This window comes from Salvia splendens, unplaced genomic scaffold (assembly GCF_004379255.2).
Source record: "Salvia splendens isolate huo1 unplaced genomic scaffold, SspV2 ctg445, whole genome shotgun sequence".
Lineage (NCBI taxonomy): Eukaryota > Viridiplantae > Streptophyta > Magnoliopsida > Lamiales > Lamiaceae > Salvia > Salvia splendens.
The window spans coordinates 1-16,343 of record NW_024599097.1 but is presented as its reverse complement, the minus strand read 5'-3'; the positions used below and the strand labels follow the sequence as shown (position 1 = coordinate 16,343).

The window sequence follows — 16,343 nt, the reverse complement described above, 5'->3', positions numbered from 1 at the left end:
TAGATTTTTGGATGATAAAATGATACTTTTGCATCATAAAATGATACTTTGACGGGATAAAATGATAGTTTCAAATGATAAAATGATACTTTTGTTTAATAATGATAGTTTATATTTTTGGATGATAAAATGATACTTTTGCATCATAACATGATACTTTGACGGGATAAAATGATAGTTTCAAATGATAAAATGATACTTTTGTTTAATAATGATAGTTTTAGATTTTGGATGATAAAATGATACTTTTGCATCATAAAATGTTACTTTGACGGGATAAAATGATAGTTTCAAATGATAAAATGATACTTTTGTTAATAATGATAGTTTAGATTTTTGGATGATAAAATGATACTTTGCATCATAAAATGATACTTTGACGGGATACAATGATAGTTTCAATGATACTTTTGTTATAATAATGATAGTTTTAGATTTTTGGATGATAAAATGATACTTTTGCATCATAAAATGATAGTTTGACGGGATAAAATGATAGTTTCAAATGATTAAAATGATACTTTTGTTTAATAATGATAGTTTTAGATTTTTGGATGATAAAATGATACTTTTGCATCATAAAATGAAACTTTGACGGTATACAATGATAGTTTCAAATGATAAAATGATACTTTGTTCCATAATGATAGTTTTAGATTTTTGGATGATAAAATGATACTTTTGCATCATAAAATGATACTTTGACGGGATAAAAATGATAGTTTCAAATGATAAAATGATACTTTTGTTCCATAATGATAGTTTTTAGATTTTTGGATGATAAAATGATACTTTTGCATCATAAATGATACTTTGACGGGATAAAATGATAGTTTCAAATGATAAAATGATACTTTGTTCCATAATGATAGTTTTAGATTTTTGGATGATAAAATGATACTTTTGCATCATAAATGATACTTTGACGGGATAAAATGATAGTTTCAAATGATAAAATGATACTTTTGTTTAATAATGATAGTTTTATATTTTTGGATGATAAAATGATACTTTTGCATCATAACATGATACTTTGACGGGATAAAATGATAGTTTCAAATGATAAAATGATACTTTTGTTTAATAATGATAGTTTTAGATTTTTGGATGATAAAATGATACTTTTGCATCATAAAATGTTACTTTGACGGGATAAAATGATAGTTTCAAATGATAAAATGATACTTTTGCTTAATAATGATAGTTTAGATTTTTGGATGATAAAATGATACTTTTGCATCATAAAATGATACTTTGACGGGATACAATGATAGTTTCAAATGATACTTTTGTTTAATAATGATAGTTTTAGATTTTTGGATGATAAAATGATACTTTTGCATCATAAAATGATAGTTTGACGGGATAAAATGATAGTTTCAAATGATAAAATGATACTTTTGTTTAATAATGATAGTTTTAGATTTTTGGATGATAAAATGATACTTTTGCATCATAAAATGAAACTTTGACGGTATACAATGATAGTTTCAAATGATAAAATGATACTTTTGTTCCATAATGATAGTTTTAGATTTTTGGATGATAAAATGATACTTTTGCATCATAAAATGATACTTTGACGGGATAAAATGATAGTTTCAAATGATAAAATGATACTTTTGTTCCATAATGATAGTTTTAGATTTTGGATGATAAAATGATACTTTGCATCATAAAATGATACTTTGACGGGATAAAATGATAGTTTCAAATGATAAATGATACTTTTGTTCCATAATGATAGTTTTAGATTTTTGGATGATAAAATGATACTTTTGCATCATAAAATGATACTTTGACGGGATAAAATGGTAGTTTCAAATGATAAAATGATACTTTTGTTTAATAATGATAGTTTTATATTTTTGGATGATAAAATGATACTTTTGCATCATAACATGATACTTTGACGGGATAAAATGATAGTTTCAAATGATAAAATGATACTTTTATTTAATAATGATAGTTTTAGATTTTTGGATGATAAAATGATACTTTTGCATCATAAAATGTTACTTTGACGGGATAAAATGATAGTTTCAAATGATAAAATGATACTTTTGCTTAATAATGATAGTTTAGATTTTTGGATGATAAAATGATACTTTTGCATCATAAAATGATACTTTGACGGGATACAATGATAGTTTCAAATGATACTTTTGTTTAATAATGATAGTTTTAGATTTTTGGATGATAAAATGATACTTTTGCGTCGTAAAATGTTAATTTGACGGGATAAAATGATAGTTTCAAATGATACTTTTGTTTAATAATGATAGTTTTAGATTTTTGGATGATAAAATGATACTTTTGCATCATAAAATGATACTTTGACGGGATACAATGATAGTTTCAAATGATAAAATGATATTTTTGTTTAATAATGATAGTTTTATATTTTTGGATGATAAAATGATACTTTTGCGTCATAAAATGTTAATTTGACGGGATAAAATGATAGTTTCAAATGATACTTTTGTTTAATAATGATAGTTTTAGATTTTTGGATGATAAAATGATACTTTTGCATCATAAAATGATAGTTTGACGGGATAAAATGATAGTTTCAAATGATAAAATGATACTTTTGTTTAATAATGATAGTTTTAGATTTTTGGATGATAAAATGATACTTTTGCATCATAAAATGATACTTTGACGGGATAAAATGATAGTTTCAAATGATAAAATGATACTTTTGTTCCATAATGATAGTTTTAGATTTTTGGATGATAAAATGATACTTTTGCATCATAAAATGATACTTTGACGGGATAAAATGATAGTTTCAAATGATAAAATGATACTTTTGTTTAATAATGATAGTTTTATATTTTTGGATGATAAAATGATACTTTTGCATCATAAAATGATACTTTGACGGGATAAAATGATAGTTTCAAATGATAAAATGATACTTTTGTTTAATAATGATAGTTTTAGATTTTTGGATGATAAAATAATACTTTTGCATCATAAAATAATAATTCTGAGCAAAGCCCTATTGTAGAGACTCTATAAAAGAGTTCAACTTCAATAAAACTATAAAGATATATACTAGACTCCTAATCAAACAAAGACTCCTAATCTAAATAAATCTCTAAGAGATAAACTTATCTTTAACAAACTAATGACATCTGAAAAACTAATAAACTATTAAGATGCATATCGGTATCACTGACACAAACCTCATCATGACCATTATAGCTTGACATGCAGTCCACCCTTGACAAATCCCACTTCTGAATATTTCCCTTGAATCCTGGCCCAACTCCTGCTGTGAAAACAGTATACTCATTCTGACAAACAACAAAAGATCTCAGAGCTCCATGATGTGCACGAACAGATTGTAGGATAGATGCTCTGATTTTCCATGGAAGTTCAACCTTTAGACCTCCAACATGAGTTGCAAAATCAAGCCCATTCCAATTAGATGCAGGACTAGGAAACCAATACCAAGGTTCCTGCACTGCTAAACTTGAAGTTGTTCCAATCGTCTCAGCCGGACTCTGGTACAACTCATACATACTTTTACTCGGTGTGATGGTTTTGATACTCTTTTTACCATGTGATTGTGGTCTTGACCATCCAACCCCATTGAGTAAGAGTTTAGCAGATGTATTTTCAGATGCTGAGCCATTCTGAGAGAGTCTTCTACCACTTGGGATATTTGGAACACTTCGATAGGAATCCCCTGCACATTCCCACTGAAATACAAAGGTCTAAGTGCAAATAACAGAAGTTGATTTAGTAGCATTAGTTATTCAAAATCTGGCACTGTTTGTTGAAGAATTACCATACTGGTTTAGTGGTTAGTTGCTCTACTTTGAACAAATAGATTACTATAAGTTAAAATTCCCTCTTCAGCTTGGGCACACAATATTTTCGGGCAATGGCTAAAAATTTAGATTATATTATAGTATACGAACAAAAGTAGTAAGAAAAAAATATCATACCCTCCAATTATGATGTCGTAAAAGGAACTGCTCAATGAGCAACCATGTAGCACAGCACTGGCGGAGTCTCTCTATTCCAAGTAGAGAAGCAAATTGAGGATATAAAAGTAACCTGCCGAGAGTCACTTTCTTATACTTGTATCTAAGCTTACGCATCGGCATCTTTAATCAACAATTTATTAGAAGGAGACAGAGACTCACACCAAGTCCATTCGGTTTTCAATGCAATCTTCCTCACCCACTTTCACTTTAGACCCTGACATGTTCCCAGTCAAATTAACAGAATATGTGTTCTTCTGAGAAAAAGCAAACTCGTCGAATAACTCCTTTAGTTTTGGCAGAACATACAATGCAGTTGAATCTGGGCCAATCTGCTGGAAAACTCTGATAAGACACTTGGTAGCATTCTGCCAAACAAAGTAATCAGTAGGCACATTGTTTGAAAATGCTAACCCTAAACCCTAACTTAGTTCATAACTTTGCATAGGATCTTTCCCCTTCATGTTTTCATCTCCTTTGAAGAATTCTAACCATAGCTAATTTCACATGTCAGAAATATGATACCCCTTGGGCAAACACATGGAACCCTTTAACTCAACTGAGAGTCTGGTAGTTAGTTGAGTCTTCTTTGTGAAATATCTAGACAGATATAGAGATTGATGTTAATCCATAGTGGTGCACAAATATCTTTATCCTTATATTTGGCTTAGCTTCGGTAAGTAGTCTTTCGGTGAATAGCCTAGGAGGTAACATCTGCAAATGAATTAATCGGGTGACTTGGTTTCACCTCTAGTTCTTGCTTGTAAATTGCTTTCTTTCATTTGCTTGGTCATGAATACATATGCAAAGTTTGTTCTTGATTCTGTTGTGTATGTTCACTTTGAAGGAACATATGGTCCAAGGATGTAAATCTAGCCTTTGTAAATGCAGGCGATATACAGAGCGGCAATGAAGGGCAAGCTGATTGTAAACTGCCTGCTTCCCCCTAAGAGAATACCAAAGTTTCAGTTGCTATATAATGATGTTTAGTAGGTTCAGTTGCAAAGGTTACCACAACAGCAATTCTCTGTTGTTGTGATCCAATAACACTTGCATGGTATTGTTTGTAAACAACATAGAAGTATATCGAAGACTTATTGAATTAACATTGCTTATTTCGTTCTAACATTTAACTTTCTTGTCTGTAAGTTGGGAAGAGCATATATTCTAAGGTGTACTTTCACTTTCTTTTTTGGAATTTTGTTCATGTAAACTACACACATGGTGTGTAATCTACATGAACGAGAGCTATCATCTTTGGTCTGGCAGCTTTTTCAAGATTTCATAGTTATGAGTTGATAAAATATGTAGATTCATATTGATTGTTGTTATTAAAAGCATGGAAAAAGAGAAAATGAAATACAGAGATATATAGTAGGAGGATAGAAATTTATTTTAGCAAACATGAAAGTAAAACACGCAGTACCAAGTTAATAGTTGAACAATTGTCATTGTTGCGGCTATAGTTGATCAATTGTCATTGTTGCGGAGCAAATACTTAGCACAGAGTGGCATGAGGCCAGTGAATGGTTTAATGGAAGCGATTTCAACATTCGCTGCAGCTTCTTCTTTGAGCTCGTACTCGATCGTAGATCGAGTTATACACTGCTTCTCGTTTCCCTCTACCTCTATCACATTGAATCTCAAACGATATAGCGTAAACCCTAGATATAGAAATCCACCTTCCACAACCTCTGCCTCCTTCACACGCTTCTCGTTATCCACCACCATGAATTTCTCCTTGAACGACTATATTCCCCCTCCCATCTCTGCTCAATTAATCAATTAAATTAATTAGGATAATTACATAAATCTAGCGTAAGTTGATTGAACTGAATGTGGATGGTACCTGGACGGAAAACAACCTCGAGAATGGTTCCGGTGCTGCCGTCCCCTTGGACGACGTCGACCGGCTGATAAAGTCGGAGTTGGCTTCCTCCGCCACTTTGGGGAGCTGTAGAGTTCCGTAGAGCTTCCACGCTTCGGTTGTGGGTACATCAACCGTCATCTCAGCGGACATTGTTCCGTACATCTTCGATTTTCGGTTGCGGCGGATGTGATGTCTATGCACTACAAAGAGGAGTTGAGATTGAGAGGGTTATTATTTATTAAAATAAGGGTGTGATTGAATTGGTAAATAGGGGCATTCATAGAGCATTTAACGGCCCAATATAGTGTTTGATTTGTTGGTTAAATTTTCTGTGTGACTCGTTTAATGGGAAATGGCCCGTTGAATTATGGCTGAAAATGACTGTTTTATTATTATGAAAAATTCAGTGATAATAATATGTGCAACACTATTTCAATCTTAAATTACATAGAATTTACTAATATAGCCCTCGGCCGTAGAAATATAAAAATCATCTTTATTAGTTTTGAAACATCACTTGAAAAGACTAGTTGAAGACATAATTGATTTATGTTTCATAGGTGAAATAATTCTGCGACAAATTCAACCATCACACTAATAAAAATATGAAGCATCTATGTTACTAATAATTCCGCTGGTGGATAACTTCGACCTAAGCTCGATCAGGATGGTTATGCCAGGGGCGGCGCCGCTGGGGAAGGAGCTGGAAGCAGCTCTGCTCAGCCGCGTGTCGCATTCGGTTTTTGGACCGGTGAAAAGTAAAAAATAACTGATATACCTAACTTCATTTTTCATGTTCTTCAAATGATCATTTAATACCATAAACACTAAATTCAATTTAATTATTCCCTATATTTGTGTTGAGATTATAAGAATTATACTACTAATTGATTTACTTTGTTTTACTCTAAATTCAGTGTTAGGAAAATTAGTTGGGTAGGTGGAGGAATGTGAAGTTAGGTCGGATTAATTTGTCATTACTCCTCATTGATGTGATGCATATATATCTAATCGATTCGAATCTTTATCATGGTACCACTTGCATCTAATACTTTGACAATTTTGGATAACTAAATATTACTTACGAAAAAATATAGTATGGACAAACTGGCTAGGAAATTTATGTTTATTAGTCAGCCCATGAATTTATTATTTTTTTCCAATAACATGAATTCCCTGTGGTCTATCTAACCCACCTAGAATAATGGACAAACGGGCTAGGAAGTTTATGTTTATTAGTCGGCCCATGAATTTATTATGATACTTTTGTTTAATAATGATAGTTTTAGATTTTTGGATGATAAAATGATACTTTTGCATCATAAAATGAAACTTTGACGGGATAAAATGATAGTTTCAAATGATAAAATGATACTTTTGTTTAATAATGATAGTTTTAGATTTTTGGATGATAAAATGATACTTTTGCATCATAAAATGATACTTTGACGGGATAAAATGATAGTTTCAAATGATAAAATGATACTTTTGTTCCATAATGATAGTTTTAGATTTTTGGATGATAAAATGATACTTTTGCATCATAAAATGATACTTTGACGGGATACAATGATAGTTTCAAATGATACTTTTGTTTAATAATGATAGTTTTAGATTTTTGGATGATAAAATGATACTTTTGCGTCGTAAAATGTTAATTTGACGGGATAAAATGATAGTTTCAAATGATACTTTTGTTTAATAATGATAGTTTTAGATTTTTGGATGATCAAATGATACTTTTGCATCATAAAATGATACTTTGACGGGATACAATGATAGTTTCAAATGATAAAATGATATTTTTGTTTAATAATGATAGTTTTAGATTTTTGGATGATAAAATGATACTTTTGCGTCATAAAATGTTAATTTGACGGGATAAAATGATAGATTAAGATTAGGAGATGGTTTAGATCTAAGAAACTGGTCGCAGGGGAACACTATGCGTGGAACACCTAAAATGGCTTACCAACCGTCTTACTAGTTTGCCAAACCTGAATTCCAACGTTTCTTTGACTAAGGTTATTCCTAAGGATAATCTGATCGTCTCAATTTCAAGTATTAAGACAGTTGAATTTATAGGTCTAATAACATCCATTACCGCCATTAAAATAGCTCTGATACCATCTTGTCCCAGATTTATTTTGAAGTTTAGTTTGAACATGAACATTATGATTATAACCTTGTTGTTAGAACACGTATTGGCCGTGGCCGTGTTGTGTAATAACGTATTGGTTAACATCATATTGTTTATGATAGAGTTATTATGAATTATTCTGTTATTGGAAGTCATTTGATTAAGAAAACACAGATGAAAACACATTTGAAAAGGAAAATACAGATTAAAACTTGTATGAAGATAAATTGCAGTATGAAGATATGAAATTGAAAACTCACTTTGGATTAAAACTTGAAAAGGTAGCAGAGGGAAGGAGGGAGAAGAGCAATGAGTCTGAGATCAGAACTCGGTGTGCTTTTCTACATTCCAGACCTCTTATTTATAGCCAACAACCCTGGCTACATAGGAGTACAGTATCTTACAAATACGTAAGCAGTGACGAAAATCACACTAATTTACATAGTACTATTACAAAAAGTCACTATTCACTATTCACTATTCACACGATTTTTACATAACTATAATAGAAAGTAGCCGTCATTCCTGACTTTTGAGAAGCTTTTGAAAATATCTTTTGAAGGATAGCCGTAACTTTTGACATTTGAGAAGAGAGCTTTTGACGAGGGTGACCCATGAAGCAATTATGCTGCCAATATGATATTGATAAGCCGAATCCTGTTTTTGCAACGTTTGATGTATTGACAACGTCTCCATTCTTCATCATCATAGTAGAAATCCATATGATGACTTCTTTTGAAGCGGTACTTATACATTTCTTCAAGACATCTTTCTTCATTAATAATTGCCGCCTGGAGCCATCTGAGCTCTGATCTGAAATCGAACCGTTGGAAGGGATGCATCGTTCAGGCTGCAGTCATAATGGAGATAATTTTGAGAGTTCTTTTCATCCTTTTGATCCTATTGACTCTATGGAAAATGTCATCAATGGTTTCTCTAATAAAAGGAAAATCCACTTCTTCAGGAGGGGCTTCGAGAACAATTTTTACTATTTCTGAGAGAGAGGTAACCATATCGGTATCAATTTTGATATTGTCAACAAGAAACCTAGAATAGGCTTCAGTATTCTTCCTTCTAAAGTAACCTGTCATCAGAAATCAAAGGGGTCTTGACCCCCAATAGGATCAGAAGAGACCGATTCTTCAGACCTGGACTTTGAAGAGACAGACTTTTGAGCCAAAAATTCAAAGAAATCCCTTTTGAGATGTTCTGGGAGATTATCCATGAAACTTCCAGGTTTTGATTCTGTTTTGCTAAATTTTTCTGGTTTTTCTGCTTTGTCTTTCCCTTTTTGATCTCTTTGGAAAACCGCCTTTTCACCAGTGGTAAAGAATTTTTTGACAGCCGGTTCGGTTCCAATATGATTTTGAAACCTAGCCCACCATTTGATTCTGAAGACTCTTGTTAAAGAGTAAGGAGAAGGATCCGGATAGATTTTTTCAAAGTTAAAATCCCAGGAAAAGATCCAAGGTACTTTGAACTCAGCATGGAACATGACAAATTTTTGAAAATTTTTGAGGGTAGAGTATTCCGCAAAGGCGTGAAAACCCTTTTGAACTTCAGTAGGAAGAATATGGATGGAAGATCCTATTTTCCTCCACCAATCAGAAAACCAGATTGGAAATTGTTTCTCACAGTTATGGTGAAAGGCCATGAACCAGGAGTGGTTATAATATCTTAATAAGAAAGCTCTGAACCAAGCATTCTTATAGTCGATATAATTATACCCCTGAGCTGGGTGATTGAAGGTTTTGAATTCACTAAGGCCACCAAAGGTGGTTGTGGTATGGACTTTTTTGATAATGCATTTTGAATACTCAATCTCTTTGGATCTGTTGTAATTATGAGTTATTTCCACTGAATCAGAATCAACAAGAATAAACTCATAATACTTTTGGTCCTTTAGGCAATCATCTGATTCCCAGAGTTGGGAAGGATTTGGAAAATGGTTTCTAATGAAATCAGTTTGAGAGAGTTTGGCTGGAAAATCAGTGAAAGGGGTCATCCCACAATCTTCATGCCACTCTTTTGGAAAATATTTGAATTCTTCAGGAGCATTAGGGATTTGAATATTAGCGGCCTTTGGAATATTTGAGGTAAGGACAGTATTATAAGGGATTTCGGGAGTATTTTGAAGTGGGGAAAATCTGTTTGAAATAATTTGATTTGAAAGGTGTCTTTGATTGGGTTTTTGAGGAGTGAGGGGAGCCGAGGATGAGACCAAGGCCTTTGAGGTTTTGTTTGAGGGGAAGATTTCATAATCTTTGACACTTTGTTTCTTGGACATCCTAGAGTCCGTCATTGCGACCTTGTAAAAATTCTCTGGTTAGGAAATCAGGTAGAGAATTATTTTCTCCTTTTATGAACTCAATTTCAAAATCAAAGACAGATAAAATGGCTTGCCATCTGGCAAAGATTTGTTTTGAGACAATATTTTGAACATCTTTTGTGAGGACTTCTTTTGCAGATTTGCAATCAATTCTGATTAAAAATCTTTTGTTATAAAGGTCGTCTTGAAATTTTTGGATGCATAAAACAATGGACAAAATTTCTTTTTTGATAACAGAATAATTCATTTGGGCATTGTTCCAGATACCAGAATGGTATCTTACCAGTTGCTCTTTTGAATCCAGCTTTTGTTTTAATATCCCCCCATAGCCTATGTTTGAAGCATCTGTTTCAATAATCATGAAGGCTTTTGGATTAGGAATACCTAAACAAGGTAGAGTTTTGACCTGCTGTTTTATGATTTTAACCACATTGGTATGTTCTTCTGTCCAATTTGAAGGATTTTTCCTAAGTCTTTGATAGAGAGGTTTACAAGTCTCCCTAAGGTTGGGAAAGAAATCTGAGATGTAATTTAAACATCCTAAAAATCTTTGTAATTGATTCTTTTCTTTTATCTCATCAGGAAATTTGTCTGTAAAGGATATGGATCTACTGATGGGTCTAAAAGCTCCCTTTTCAATCTCATGACCTAAGAATCTTATATTAGTTTGGAAAAGTTTCATTTTTGGAGTAGAAATAACTAATCCATTTCTCTCAATGGTTCTTAAGAAGATTCCTAAATGTTTTATATGTTGATCAAGATCTTGGGAAAAGATCAAAACATCATCTATGTAGACAATGCTAAATTGACTATGAGGGTTTAAGATATCATTCATAATTTTTTGAAATTCCGAAGGAGCATTTTTGAGACCGAAAGGCATTACATTCCACTCATAATGTCTAAAGGGAACTGTGAAGGCTGTTTTATACCTATCCTTCTCAGCGATTTGAATTTGCCAAAATCCAGATTTAAGATCGAATTTGGAAAATATTTTTGCATTATAAAGCCTGTTTATCAGATCTCTTTTATTAGGAATTGGATGCCTAATCCATTTTAAAACATTATTGAGAGGCTTATAATTAATAACAAGTCGGGGAGTTCCACTTTCTAATTCTGCTTGTTTCATGACATAGAAAGCAGAACAGCTCCAGGGAGAATTTGAGGGTCTAATAAGCTTTTTATTAAGTAAGTCTTTAACTTCTTTTTTACACACTTCAAGAAGTTCTTGATTCATTTGAATGGGTCTTGACTTCGTAGGGATTTTACTTTCGTGGAAATCTTCCTCATAGGGTAAATTAATCACATGATGCTTTCTTTCCCAGAAAGCATTGGGGACTTCATTACAAACCCTTTTGATAAAATTACTTTCTATTTCTTTGATTTTTGAAACAAATCTAGGATTTTTGAGTTGTTCTTCAATTTTTTGGAAAGGAATTTCTTCTTTAAGATAACTTATTTGTTTTTGTTTTTGGGTTATCTTATTGATTTGTTTAAAGATAGAACTTCTTTGAAGGTTAAGGATTTTTTGTTTCAAAATGGGGGAGATGAAATTAAATTTTAATTCTCTTCCTTGGATATTGGTAGTAATGCCACTATCATCGACACTAAAAGGATAGATTTGAGTTAAGAAAGGTGTTCCCAGAATCATATTGTAGGTGATATCTTCAACAATTGTAAAAATATTCCGGAAACAATAACCATTATTGCAGATATGAGCTTTGGAAAGTTTGTATCTGATTCTTAAAGGGTTATTATTGGCTGTGTAAAGTTTCTCTTTTGTTTTGTCACAATATTTAGTAGGAACAACTCCTTCTCTAATAATGTTCTGGTCAGCACCCGAATCAACTAACGCCATTATGTTGGTTTTGAAGTTACCGATAACCAGAGTTACATTAACATGCCATTTTTGATAATTCATTTCTTGGATGACTTTTATGGAATTATTTTCTGAATTCTGTTCCGGGTTTTCCCAGTTGTTAACTTCTGTATTTCTTTCCATGATAGAAAGTCTTGTTTCTAATTCAAAATCCTTTTCTTTAAGTCTATAAAATTCTTCATTAATTTGTTTTTTAAGATTATTAATTTCACTCTGAAGGTCTTTTGTAGTTATTTGTTTTGATATACTTTGATAAGGATATTTATCCCATAGTTTGTTTAGGCTGAAATCTTCTTTTATATTAACCTTTTTAGAAGTAGATGGCTCTTCAAGAATTAAGTCTTTTAACTTGTTAAGATAATCATCCCTAGTTTCAGTGTCAGGGATTTGGTGAAGGAGATCAAGAATAACTTCCTTCTTTTCTTTGGAAATGGTATTGATGCAAATTTTGCAAATATCTTTTTCATTTTCATTACTACTATGGTAATTACTGCTTCCAGAGGTGTTTTGAATTTCTTCAATTTCTGACTCACTTTCAGAATTAGAGGAACTATTTTCTTCTCTTAGAAGGTTATTAATCTGTTTACTTAGTAGCCTAATGTTTTTATTTCTTTTCTTCCAACATCGTTCTTCAGTGTGACCCATTTTTTTGCAATATTCACATTTTATCTTATCCCCATCCTTTTCTTTAGTTGGTTTGAATTTTCTTTTTGGTCTTGTAAACTTACTTCGTGACGTTCTATAATAATCATGCTTTTGAGTATCTTTCTTGAATTTTCTGATTTTTCTTTTGTTTTTAGACGAAGGAGCCTCAATTTTTTCTATTCCAAACATTTCGCAGAAACACCCTAATTCGTTTTTGGCATTTTGTTTGTCCTTCCTATATTTATTTTGTATTTTTATTTCCATACAAAGGGCTAATCCTTCTTTTTTGATAAAAGCAAATAATTGACCAAAAGTTATATTTTCAAAAGGGATATTTTCAGAATCAATATCATCTTTAAGTTTTTGTATTATTCTTTCACTAAACAATTTGGGTAATCCTGCTATGAATCTTTCTTTCCAAAAGGCTTGATTACAATCATTTCTTTTGAGGACATGAGTTATGAAGACATCTTTATACCATCTGTAGTCGGATAAGGAAGGGCATCTTAGGTTATTTAAAACCATAGAGGAGCTATTATATTCTTCCCTAGGGTTTCCGACAAAATACATAGAGATGGTAATAATAAGGAAATCACAAGCATCGCTTGTTTCATGTATTTCACCATCTTGATCTTCGGTATTAACAATATGATTAAGAATTTCTTCCTTGCTTTCTAGACTTAACGCATTATCCCACCAATTTTTAAGTTGGCCCGTAAAACCATTAACAAGGAGGACACAAGCTTCTTTTTCAGAAATACCAGCATATCTAAATGCCATTTTTGCCATTCCCATTTCTTGTAAAGTATTGAGAATTTCATATTCAGGTTTTCCATCAATATTCCATTCAGTAATTGAGGTTCCATCATAACTGGACCTATGAAATTGACCTCTTTCTTCATACAGCAGATCTGCTGGCGAAGGCCTACTATAATAAGGTTTATTACTGTTAAATTTTTTCCCTTTGAAAATTTTGTTTATTTTAAGAGGGGAGTTACTAGACTCTTTGAAAACATCTTCTAGTTTTTCAACAAAATTATCTTCTTCTTCAGAGGAAGAGTGACTTGACTGTTCAGTACTAGACCCGTGGAAATGTTGAATAACATTCGTAGTTGACTTGCTTGGACCAGCAAGATTTCCAGAGATTTTGTTAAGAATTTCCTCTGTTTTTGAATTGAAGGAAATATTCTTATTTTTCAAATTATCATTGCTTTTGAAAAAAGGTTTGGAAGTATCGTTGAGGATGCTTTGTTTATTAACAGTAAATAACTTTGATGAAATAGTATCTAGTTGTTCAGCCATGGTACCAAGGATTTGGTTTGAAAAATTACTTTGTTGGATAATTTTTCGGAACTCTCTGTTTTCCTCAGGGTCAGTAACATTAGTTCGTTTGAAAGGGTCAGCAATAATCTCTCCTTTAGCAGTTTGAATTTTCAGAGCTTGAAGAGGGGGATGGACAGCTGAAATAACTATATCTTTTTCAGAAGAATACCATCTTTTCATAAGGCTTGAACCAACTTCTATGGCGGGTTTTTTGAAACAATTATACCATCCTTCCGAGGATAGATGAATTGCTATGAAATCATAAAAAGGAAATTTGACTTGATTTTTTTCATTTCTCTCATCCATTTCTCTTTTATTTCGCTCTTACTTTTATCATTTAATTCATTGAACCATCTTTCTTTTTCTTTGTAGATGGGATTGCTTAATTCTTTCTTAAGATATTCCATGTCAGGTTCAAATTCTTTATTAGTAATTATGACCATGGTACTTCTGGTAGGAGAGTAAGAGTCATCCATGTTTTGTTCCGTAGGGGAATTTGGTCGAGGTATGGGAGTTTTGAAAGTCCAATTTCTTTCAGATGTGCTAGGCATGTCAGAACAGGAGGCTCTACTGCTTTCGTAGTTGAAACTCCTATTGTTTCTAAAGGTTGAGAAAGAATTTGTTCTATCAAATTTGACAGTTATAGTGCCATTTGGTTCTTCAATGATCTGAGAAGGTTCCGTTCTTTCTATGTTTCTAGGAGCCTGAGGTTCCATTATGGTAAACTGGCTTGGGATAGTAATTTCATCCCATTTTAATCTTTTAGGAGTATAGGTTGAGGATTGCTCAGCATCAACCTGAAGAAGGATAGTTTCTCCTTTTGAAAAGGGATTCTTGCTGAATTTGGGATTCAGATTGGACGTCATTAGTCTAAGATAGACCCTAAACATGACAGCAAAGTTTTTACATACATGAAACTTATCCCCTTGGATTTGAACATCAAGGATGAGAGATTCAAGGATCATGGGGTCAGTGAGATCGACAGAGAAATTTGGACAGCAGTTGAAGTAGATGGGACCATTACATATGTTTGTTTGAACCATGGCTAAAATAGAAGTTTTGTAATCTTTGAGTCTTTTATCTCTTAGAACAAGCAAAATAGGGGCATCAACTCCTATGTGAACTAAGGGTTTGACAGCAATTTGGGCAAGACCAAAATGTGCATATCTATATTTCTGTTCCCTATATTTTTTTAGGGATTCTCCATTAAGAAGGGGAAAGCTTTCCGATTTTTGCAATATGCTTCTAGTTTCTTCATGAGTTCTTATAGAAAAGGCAGTTTTGAAATCAATAAGTCCTATATCATAGTAGTTTTCTATTTTTTCATTAGGGATGCTCCAATTAGAATAATCTATAGGGGCATGAGTTTCACTACTTGGAACAATATTTTTGTCCATTTTATTTTTGGTTTTGGGTACTAAAAGACTTCTAAACTTACTGGCCATAGTCAAAAGGAGGGATAGATTAAGATTAGGAGATGGTTTAGATCTAAGAAACTGGTCGCAGGGGAACACTATGCGTGGAACACCTAAAATGGCTTACCAACCGTCTTACTAGTTTGCCAAACCTGAATTCCAACGTTTCTTTGACTAAGGTTATTCCTAAGGATAATCTGATCGTCTCAATTTCAAGTATTAAGACAGTTGAATTTATAGGTCACACCGAATTTTCAACCAATTCAATATTTATTTATTGAACAATAGAATGGCATACTTAATTTGATTTCATTTTATTTAACCATTTTTTTATAGTGATGCTCCCGTCTTTGTCGGGTAATTTCAATAAATTGTTTAATTAATTATAGAATGACTGCTAATCTCTGCAGTTGCTACCACATAACATGCATGTTAAAAATTTGTACATGAAGTTATGTACTTAGCCATGTATGATAATAATAATATTATCATAATTTATATCCTTTTTTATTCTAGGTGGGTTAGATAGACCACTAGGAATTCAAAGATATTAGACAAAAATAATAAATTCATGGGCCGACTAATAAACATAAACTTCCTAGCCCGTTTGTCCATTATTCTAGGTGGGTTAGATAGACCACAGGGAATTCATGTTATTGGAAAAAAATAATAAATTCATGGGCTAACTAATAAACATAAATTTCCTAGCCTGTTTGTCCATATTATATTTTTTCGTAAGTAATA

At 32.3% G+C, this 16,343-nt stretch overlaps 1 protein-coding gene and 1 long non-coding RNA gene across 3 annotated transcripts; both read right to left on the bottom strand.

Moving 5' to 3' along the window:
- Positions 1 to 2,969: 2,969 nt before the first annotated feature.
- Positions 2,970 to 5,542, bottom strand: LOC121790236 (protein GFS12-like). Of its 2 annotated transcripts, none has more exons than XM_042188501.1 (4): positions 5,428 to 5,542; positions 4,164 to 4,369; positions 3,963 to 4,074; positions 2,970 to 3,713 (listed from the first exon to the last, which is right to left on the bottom strand). In XM_042188501.1, the coding sequence occupies exons 2-4, from the start codon at positions 4,223 to 4,225 to the stop codon at positions 3,126 to 3,128; spliced, it is 762 nt and encodes a 253-aa protein (XP_042044435.1). In that variant the 5' UTR covers positions 4,226 to 4,369; positions 5,428 to 5,542; the 3' UTR covers positions 2,970 to 3,125. The 2 variants fall into 2 exon arrangements, with proteins under 2 accessions (XP_042044435.1, XP_042044434.1); XM_042188500.1 differs by having other exon boundaries at positions 4,164 to 4,947; positions 5,428 to 5,488.
- Positions 5,543 to 5,611: 69 nt separating this feature from the next.
- LOC121790237 lies at positions 5,612 to 8,363 on the bottom strand. Its single transcript, XR_006048231.1, has 3 exons — positions 8,272 to 8,363; positions 5,851 to 6,071; positions 5,612 to 5,770 (listed from the first exon to the last, which is right to left on the bottom strand). It is a non-coding gene; the product is annotated as an uncharacterized LOC121790237 (long non-coding RNA).
- Between the last annotated feature and the right edge of the window lie 7,980 nt (positions 8,364 to 16,343).